Raw genomic sequence first — 9789 nt, forward strand, 5'->3', positions numbered from 1 at the left:
CCCTGAAATGTACACATGAATATATTGTTTTATAAAGCCTATGGTCCTATTTCTCATTTATTTGCTCAATTCGAAAATTGTAAAAACTTTGTAAATTGATTTACATAGTATGGAAAATCATATTTACACCTTTTCTACATACTATGAAAATGAGTAGATTTTTCCAGTGATAAGTTCAGATTCTGGACTTGATTCCAGGATATTTTTTTTTTCTGCGACGTCATTTTTGCCATTAAAAAACAAAATGGTATATGTTATTTTTCTTCGTGCTTATTTGTTGACCGTATTCAAACAAAGCCTAACATTGTAAGTGTTTAATATAAGTAAAAAAATCTTTTAAAAATGCAATTGGCGACCCGCGGCTTTAGTGTTAAGCAATTTTTCGGTTACAAGAGCAATAATGTCCTAATTTTCCTCCTTTTTTCGCCTTAAGCACAAAATAGCCCCTGCTCTTCATGGTTACCGGGTCTTTCGGCAACATTGCATTGAAAAGCATTCTAACTGGAGTCCAAAACGGCGGGTACTTGTATCGAGCAACGTCTAGAATTAGAACTGAGTCGGACTCTTCATCGTACGCGGCCACAGGGCTATAATGCCCCTCGCCATGCTGTGTCAAGGTGGCGCGGTGGAACAGTACCACCATCAGCTCCAACGCGTGCAAAGGGTCGTCACACAAGCCTCGCCTCCCAGTACAGACACTTATCACGGTGTCACGAAAAAGCTGAAAACTTTGCTCGGTGTCTTCAGTTCTAGTTATACTACACACTGCGCCGTTGCACTTGGCAAGACATGCGAACTCTTCCATCGTGATGCCAGCCTTCTTGACAACTTCTAAAGGCCTGCAATTGTCGAGCAGGTCTTCCGTGTACCAGCGCCATGGAGTTTTCCATATTCTCTGTGGGTCTATGCACAACGCATTGAGCGTGACAGCGAGAGTTGACAGTCCGCAATAGGTAAGCTCGGACTGGGTTTTGTAGCAGGATGATAACGAAAGAAAAGGCGCAGCATTTTCATGAGCCAGACTTCGTGTGAGCCGATGGTATGATTCTTTTGATCGATAATCCACTAGCTTTTCCGGGAGTTTAAAACAGTAAAAGGTATCCATTAAGCTCACACACCTATTTATCAGACAGAAAATATCAGCTGAATGTATCAGACTAAATAATATATCAGACTTAAGAATAAAACTTACCCAACTTTGTTGATGACAGACTTGAAGGAAGCTTAGAGTTGCAAAACGTACAGAGATTTGACAGTTCAGAGGTTCCGTAATGTATATTAAGAAATGGGAAGTGCGATGACGTAGTTACACGCCCCATTTAGAACAGATATCGGGCACGTTTTTTTCAACGCAGGAATCGCGTAAACTCCTACAATCTCTGATTGGAAGTATAGAGTACATAAAAGCCTAACTTCGTGAAACGGTATAGTTTTAACTTACTGACAATTGCGCTATGTTTTTAATGAAAACACTTAGCTGAATTTATAATAAATGGATGCTTTGTATAAAATGAATCGTTACTTGGTGATGACATTAGAGAGCGTACATAATTGTGGAGTAAAAATTCAAACGTAAGCTATATCGATTTGTTAGTCTCCTAACAAATGAATCAAGTCCATTGTTTAATCTTCATTTGCATGCATTTGCGCTGTATACGGCTCACGGAAAATACGATGTCCCTCAATCAAACATATATTTTTGACATGACTTCTAATAGCCAACAGCTTTCCGATAGTTTCAATCGCATATTAGATTGAAATTACACGCGCGATATAGTTTTTAGTGACCACCTCTCGAATGGCTCCTTTGTGTTTGGCCACTCAACAATAGCTATAGACGTCACGATATTGCCAAAACATGATCATACTTTCCTTCTTAATGTCCATCATTCAGAGGTCTCGCTCTATTACATCGGCTGATTTGAGAAATCTACTGCGTTTTTTTTCATTTGGTAAATGAAGCATAAAACTGTTATAGGCAATAGGAGGTTTAAATCCAAATTCAAACTGTTTACATACTCCAAATCCTGCTTCACTGATACTGGTATCTTAAATCCAATTCCCGTTTTACCTGTTTAGTGGCCTCATTTAATGGCTATTTTTAGATCGATCACATAGTCCGTCTTCCAATAGAATGGTAACAATTCAAAGATTCGTGAGAATACCAGGAAAAAACTACACTAGCGAAAAAGAGTTCCTACTATGAACGAAAGAATTGTTCTGGAGATTACGCAGAAAGCTTTTACATTTAACATCTTTCTCCCGAAGACATGAGGGTTCTTCTGGGTATTTAAAAAAGGTTTATCATCGAGTAGGACCCGAACCCGAGATCAAATCAGCCGATTGATAATTTGAAGACAAAATCGTTTTCACGAAGGCAAGATCGTCCCTCTGACTTTAAAGATCAATATTCGGAAGAAAAGATCGTTTTCCCGAAGTCGAGATCGTTTCTGACTTTAAAGATCGATATTCCGAAGACAAGATCGTTTTCCCGAAGTCGAGATTGTTCCTCTGATTTTAAAGATCGATATTCCGAAGGCGAGATCGTTCGCGCAATCTAAAGATTTCTTTCTAATCTTTGGCTGTTTATTAACAGATGGATGATTTTCAGTGATTGGATGTTTGTCTTCTAGTTTTTTTTTTTTTTTTTAACACGATCAATGTGATTTTTTAACGCGAAACTGCGCTATAAAAGGAGCGTGCCCAGGGCAGCGACACCTTCAGTTGTCGCTCAGCCGTCGAGCTGTCAAGACGTATCGGATTTTCTTATCGAAATTGAATATTTGGTTCTATATAAACTAGCAAAGGTAGAAAGAAACATTAAGTTTAGAGAGTTTTATTATAAAATTCTGTGTCCATGGCTCTGCCTAACGGTTAGTCCACCATGTTGGTTCTGATGTCAAACTTCTCGAGGTGTAAGAAGGGGACGTCCCTATCCCTTTTACAGCGCGGTAAGCCATAGCCAGGATTTGAGGAAGATGGGGGAAGGGACAGCCGTAAATATTATGCAAAAAAGTCAAAGAAATGGTAATTCTTTAATAGAAAAATAAAGATAAGATCCCTTTTTGGCGGCGGGCTGAGAGGGTTTTTTTCACATACAGCTCCTGCCCCTACAGACCGGGACAAACCGATTGACAAACGGGAACTCGTACCGTGTAACCGAAGACTTACAGTACTGATACTCACTTAAAATACATACAGGAGTTCTGCAAGCGATTCAAATAAATTGTTCGTGTTAAAGTCAGCTGAGAGCTATGGTTATCGTTAAAATCAGAAACAACAAATTCAGTTATAGTCTGATATGCCTTCAGTTCAATTATTTGTAGACGATCAAGACAAGACACTTTCAAATTTGAGAAATAAAGACGATAAAGATGGCGGATGAAAGCCAAAGCATGCGAAGGATTCGATCGTGGATTTACGAGGGCAGACACAGGCAAAAAAGTTAGTTAGTTTATTCTGAAAAGCTTGCCTCGAAGGGGGAAGGAATGTCGATTGCTTGATATTCTTCGAAGATTGTCGAATGTGACAACTGCTAGCGAATACTTTTGAACAGCGGGAAGCCATTTATTTAACAAATACTTGTATTACACACGGGATAATTAATTTGGGGAAGGAATGCCGATCGCTTGATATTCTTCGATGATTTTCGAATGTGTGAAAACTGCTAGCGAAGAATTTTGAAATTCTATTTGACAAATACTTGTAATAAACACGGGAGAAGGAATGCCGATCGCTTGATATCCTTCGAAGATTTTCGAATGTGTGAAAACTGCTAGCGAAGAATTTTGAACATCGGAAAGCCATCTCTTTAACAAAGACTTGTATTAGACACGGGAGAATAAGTTTGAGGTGGGAATGCCGATCGCTTGATATTCTACAAAACCCGAAAAGAAGACATTTATAGTAGAGCATGTTGTCGCTGACTCATGTATTCGAACACAAACGACTACTACTCACAGTTTTCACACATTCGAAAATCTTCGAAGAATATCAAGCGATCGGCATTCCTTCCTCAAACTAATTCTCCCGTGTCTAATACAAGTTTTTGTCAAATAAATGGCTTCCCAGTGTTCAAAAGGATTGGCTAGCAGTTTTCACACAATCGAAAATCTTCGAATAATATCAAGCGATCGGCATTCCCTCCTCAAACTAATTCTCCCGTGTTTAGTACAAGTCTTTGCTTTGTCAAATAAATGGCTTCCCGCTTTTATTAAGTCTTCGCTAGCAGTTTTCACACATTACGAAAATCTTCGAATAATATCAAGCGATCGATCGGCGTTCCTTCCTCAAACTAATTCTCCTGTGTTTATTGCATGTCTTTGTCAAATAATGGCTTCCCGCTGTTATTAAGTCTACGCTAGCAGTTTTCACACATTTCGAAAATCTTCGAAGAAAATCAAGCGATCGGCATTCCCTCCTCAAACTAATTCTCCCGTGTTAAGTACAAGTCTTTGCTTTGTCAAATAAATGGCTTCCCGCTGTTTAAAAGTATTCGCTAGCAGTTAACACACATTCGAAAATCTTCAAGGAATATCAAGCGATCGGCATTCATTCCCCAAACTAATTCTCTGTCTAATACAAGTCTTTGTCAAATAAATGGCTTCTCGCTGTTCCAGCTGTTATTAAGCCCTGAGTCACACGTTACCGTTTGTCAAACCGTTTATTTTGCATCTTTTCGCGAACAGCGTGTTCGCGAACAGTCTATATGTTCGCGAATTTCGCGAAAGCCGTTCGCAAATTTCGCGAACACTGTTCGCGAATTTCGCGAACGCTGTTCGCGAATTTCGCGAACGTTGTTCGCGAAAGTTTCGCAAACAGTGTCCCTATGTTCGTGAGCGGTACTGTAGGTACTTGACTGTTACTAAGCAAATATTATACTGCCCAACCTAGCATGATGGCAATGGATGGAAATGTCAATGAATAACAGACATCAGCTTATTGGCGTTAAAGCTAGGATGACATTGATGATGATTCTGTAGCACGAATGAAAACTCGTATTAAACTATCTTGTGTCTGGGGTTATTCTGTCCATTTGTGCCCACAGTCCACAGAAGTGCAGACATAGTACAACACCATTTGCTGTGAATGCAAAACACAAAAGCGATTTAGGGATTGAAGTTCTGCCAACAGTTTTCCTTTTAAAAGGAGTAAAAACTAACCAACCATTTGGTCAGTAACTTTGAGCCATGAATATGGGCTAAGATGTTTGTTGGCTAGTTTTGTGACTTACATCTGCTTTACTTGATTGTGATTGAAAAAACACTGATTCCCTGTGACCGCATCTAAAAAAAAACAAGAGTGGAACATGCGACATATCAATATTAGGTGATTCCCCCTGCAGACGACACTAATGCCGTCTGTCTATTTCTGACTGTTTACATCTATAAGTAAATTATGCAACAACAAATAATTGATATATTTTTATTTTTCCATACCTTGGGCATTCATGGTCTTCAGTTCGGGGTAAGGTGGGGTCTGCAATGACATCCCCAACAATTTGGGTCAACTCACTGAAAGAAAGAATGCAAATAAACACATCATCTTTTTACAATACAAATATCATATATGAAATCCAGCCTAGAAAAGAGTAGTGTGCTATCATCATTATCATTATCATTATAGAACTGTATGGGACAAAGAAGGGGAAGGGAAGGGATGGGGGGGAGCATTCTTTAACATGTGTGAACATATTTTCGGAACACAAAAGCAACAACCCATCCCTTCACTTTCAAATACCATAATAACCTAAAAACTGCCCTCTGAAGAACGCCTCTGATCTAATGAATGCTCCCCATAAGCTTACACGTTTGCAATGAATGTCCCTCTCTAATAAACGCCCCCTCCCCTGCTCCCTTCTCTACCAGCTTAATAACAAACAACATAGGAGTAATTCCGGATATATAAATGGTTAATTTAATTACCATTTTGCTTAATCAACACTGGTAAGCAAGGGTAGTGTCTTGTTCAATATCAAGTTCAAAATCAGGGTACCGCGCTCTAACGTTCCTGATCTCATTGCTTAGGATGTCTGCAATTTTCTTTTGTTTTGTCCTCGCAGTGTAGCATCCAGGAATAACTAGGCCTACTTCTCGTTTCCGCATACTTGCACCGTTAAATCATTGCATTCGTTGCACGGTTAACGCTTGCTACGCAGGTTCTTATTTAAAATGTTCCTAGCTGAGACTAGAGCCCCACTGCACTTGGGCAGGGCCGTAGCCAGCATGAGGCAAATGAAGAACTTGCCTCTGTAAAATTTTGATGTTTAGTGTTTCACAATTAAAAAGTATACGATAAAGCACCCGCTTTTATTATGTTTATCATCCAGTGGCTAGCTTTGCCTTGGTAAAATTTTGATGTTTAGTGTTTCACAATTGAAAAGTATGAGATAAAACACCTGCTTTTGTTGGATTTATCATCCAGTTGCTAGCTTTGCCTGGGTAAAATTTTGATGTTTAGTGTTTCACAATTGAAAAGTATGAGATAAAACACCTGCTTTTGTTGGATTTATCATCCATTTGCTAGCTTTGCCTTGGTAAAATTTTGATTCTGGTTACAGGCATGTTGGGTTTGTTATATTTTCACGCCTCTTTCTAATAAACACCCTCTATCTAATGAACGCCTTCTATCTAATAAACGCCCTCTATCTAATAAACGCCCTCTATCTAATAAACGCCCTCTTTCTAATAAACGCCCTCTATCTAATAAACAAGGCCCCAGAAATGCAGAGACATAACAACAGTATGCTTTTTAGTCACCTTGTAAAAAAAATATTCATATCTTAAAAGTTCCAAAACGGGAAGATATGCATGTGGCTTGATTTTATTTCTTTAGTAAGAGATAATTTGCAGAGAAAATGTTTCAGAGTGCATTGAAAGAAATCTACAAATATTTTTGTGTCATACTCACTTGACTTCGTGAGTGATCTTGTTGACATATATGCAACTGTTGTCAGCTTCCTGTTGGTAGTCACAGTTGCGACACTAAAAATAATCATATCAATCAATCAAAATGAAGAAGGCTTTCACCAAAAGGGGAATCTCTTAGGGAGACCACTACTAGGAAACAATGTGTGTGTGTGTGTGTGGGGGGGGGGGGGGGGGGGGGGTACATGAACCCCTCTCTAGATCTCCTTGGGACATTATGTGAGTCCTGTGTAAACAGTGACACAATGTTACCATCATTGCATCATTTCCAAATGGCAAACATTGTTCTGTCAGTCAAAAATGATGTCCTCATATACATGTTCCAAGTGGAAGCAATTTTTAACCCTGCATATCCATTATTTTTTTATTAGACTATTGGCTACTCAACTCTGGCTTTAGTGTGAGCACTAAAGGATTACAAAACATAGGTTTGTCTGCTTGTTAAATTTGAAAGTTATCATATTTGTGTGACAGAAGTGTATTTGCAAATATATTTTTAAGATCTTATCTGAGTTGGCCTCCTAGAGAGGAATATACAAGGTTGAAGAAACATTTTCTCTTTGCACATGTTCCTGCAATAGGAACAATGTTTCCATTGATGTCTTTGAAGAAAACATCACAGAAACATTGGCATGATTCAAGGACCGTCCTCTAGCTGGGACTTGCATGGCAAACTCATCTAAGCAAGGAATACCCCCTTTCTCCCCCCCCCCCCTCCCTCCACCACCACCACAATCTACGAAATTCCTTTGCCAGCAGGAGCCTCTATGCTATGTATTTTGCTTGGCTGATGTCACTTAAGAAACCTATGCCAAAACTTGAAAAGGTTCCTGATCTAGACACCATACAAGATACAGGTGCTGACCAAGCTCTTGACCACGCTGACTAATGCATGTGTGGTTAGTAACAACCACTGCCGACATTACAGATGCTCAGAATTTGACAGATCTCACACGACATGTCCATGCAGGTTTTGGCAGTATTTTATAACTGAATACGTAAAGTGTTGTCTGATGCACTAGTCATTTGAAACCCCCACCCCCATGGTACCGGGTAAGTGTTGGTCTAACGTGGGGGTTTAGAGCACTTTTGAAGGAGAATCTGTCCTGAGGGGGTGGGGGAATTGACAGTTTTTGACTCTAAGACTTATCCCCACCGTGGGGGTTTGGGACAAGTGAATAGTGTCTCAAATATCATGTTAGTTTCTGGCTTGAGACTCTTCTGTAGCAAGCAATTCCATGTATCAGCGTGTGGCATGCTGCGCGATGACATGTGCAAAAACGATATTAAAAAAAAAAACAATGCCAGATGAAGATGATTTATTTTTCCATCTTTTTTTGTAACTGTTATCTTCATAGTAACTGGTATAAATGTACTTGCTAAAGTGTACTGTCTTTGAAAGATAAAAGCTTATTTCAGATGACTTGTTGTCGGGTTGTTGCCTTTAGTTTGCATCCCAAGGGGAAGGGGCATTTTTAAAACCGCTGTTTTGTCCCAAGGGGGGTGGGGGCTTTTCTCGGTTTTGTACAAGGTCAAAGTCTAACCCCCCACCCTTCCCCGGGGCCATGGGGGTGGGGGTTTCAATTGACTAGTGCATAAAGAGGCCTCTGCTCAGGGAATCTACAAGACATCCTCAGGAAAGCAATGACAAACTCTGTTTTTACATTTGGACCCTGAATTATGAAGCATAGTTATGTGCATAAAGAACGGTTTAGAAATCTTTTTATTTGTAGTAGCTTCCTAAAAAATGATGAAGTTCTTTGGAATGTTACAATGATCTAGGTTGTTTGGGAGCCTTTGTTTGTTCAAAACCGCTGTGAATGTTCGACGGTTATAGTAAAACATCTACTGAACGCTGAGGCTACTTACGGCGTAAAGTAGTATTTTGTGATCTTTGTCTTCCTTGGGGTACAACATGTTGTTACTTGAAGAAAGAGGAAAAGAAACATCATAAGGATCAAAAGTAAAGAAAAAAAAAGATTTGATCGGAAAGAAGTTAGCCATCTTTGTGTGTCTGAGTTTATGGGCAAGAAATGAGATGAATACCAACCATTCTTGGCAAAACTTGATCCCAACAAACCCAGGACCATCACTTCTGCTATTTGAACGAAACATCGAAGACATTTTCGTTGATAAAGCGGAATGAATAGATCAAACGAAGAAGTTTCTTGACATAAGTTCCACAACCGAACAGATTTCAGAATTGGTCAGCGGTAGTAGATCTATTTGATTGGTCGATGCGCATAGACTTGCTATAAATTTATCATAATAGACAAAACTCATCAAGGAAGTTTCCATAGTGTAGTGGTTATCACGTCTGTCTAACACACAGAAGGTCCCCAGTTCGAGCCTGGGTGGAAACAGTTTTTTTTTTTTTTTTTTTTAAATAAAATCGATTATTTTTCTGCCACTTCTTTTAATTCCCTGGTGACTAATTTCTATTTTTGAAGCACTATTTCATGTCACTGATAGAACGATGTTTTGAATCTTAATTGTTTAAAATATTTTTGTTTTGTTTTACAGTGTTTGTTTATTATAAATAGCTGCCCTAAGGGTTCGGAAATATAGTCGTGCCTAAATGCACGAGTACTGTTCGTAGTAGAAATGCTCTCTAGCTTTGGGCATTTGCATTGGTTTACAGTCTTCCCAAAGTCACAGCCAAACAAATCTCAGTCTAAAACGGAAATTGACATTTCAACAGGTTTTGTCACGACAAGATGTTATCTTAACTTGAGCGCTTACCTAGAAAAATAAATTTTGCCCAAGATTAAAATATGCTACATTTTAATTCAAACCAAAGCAAAGAAATCGGCTCATCTTTGATTTGTTGATGAGTCTATAAATGTTTTTTTCACAAAATGAC

General features: G+C 39.0%; 2 protein-coding genes and 1 non-coding gene across 3 annotated transcripts; 1 reads left to right on the top strand and 2 right to left on the bottom strand.

Annotated features, from left to right (window-relative positions):
• Nucleotides 1–39: 39 nt before the first annotated feature.
• Nucleotides 40–1453, bottom strand: LOC5502512 (glutathione gamma-glutamylcysteinyltransferase 2). The gene is made up of 2 exons (XM_001623646.3): nt 1193–1453; nt 40–1118 (listed from the first exon to the last, which is right to left on the bottom strand). Exon 2 carries the CDS (start codon nt 1103–1105, stop codon nt 371–373), a length of 735 nt encoding a protein of 244 aa, XP_001623696.2. The 5' UTR covers nt 1106–1118; nt 1193–1453; the 3' UTR covers nt 40–370.
• A 3191-nt stretch (nt 1454–4644) lies between these two features.
• On the bottom strand, nt 4645–9137 carry LOC5502514 (DNA-directed RNA polymerase II subunit RPB9). The gene is made up of 6 exons (XM_048730753.1): nt 8977–9137; nt 8796–8850; nt 6910–6983; nt 5439–5513; nt 5234–5285; nt 4645–5082 (listed from the first exon to the last, which is right to left on the bottom strand). The coding sequence occupies exons 1-6, from the start codon at nt 9048–9050 to the stop codon at nt 5023–5025; spliced, it is 390 nt and encodes a 129-aa protein (XP_048586710.1). The 5' UTR covers nt 9051–9137; the 3' UTR covers nt 4645–5022.
• A 79-nt stretch (nt 9138–9216) lies between these two features.
• Nucleotides 9217–9289, top strand: Trnav-aac. Its single transcript has one exon. It is a non-coding gene; the product is annotated as a tRNA-Val (tRNA).
• The last annotated feature ends 500 nt before the right edge of the window (nt 9290–9789 follow it).

The sequence above is a fragment of the Nematostella vectensis genome, chromosome 7 (genome assembly GCF_932526225.1).
Source record: "Nematostella vectensis chromosome 7, jaNemVect1.1, whole genome shotgun sequence".
NCBI lineage: Eukaryota > Metazoa > Cnidaria > Anthozoa > Actiniaria > Edwardsiidae > Nematostella > Nematostella vectensis.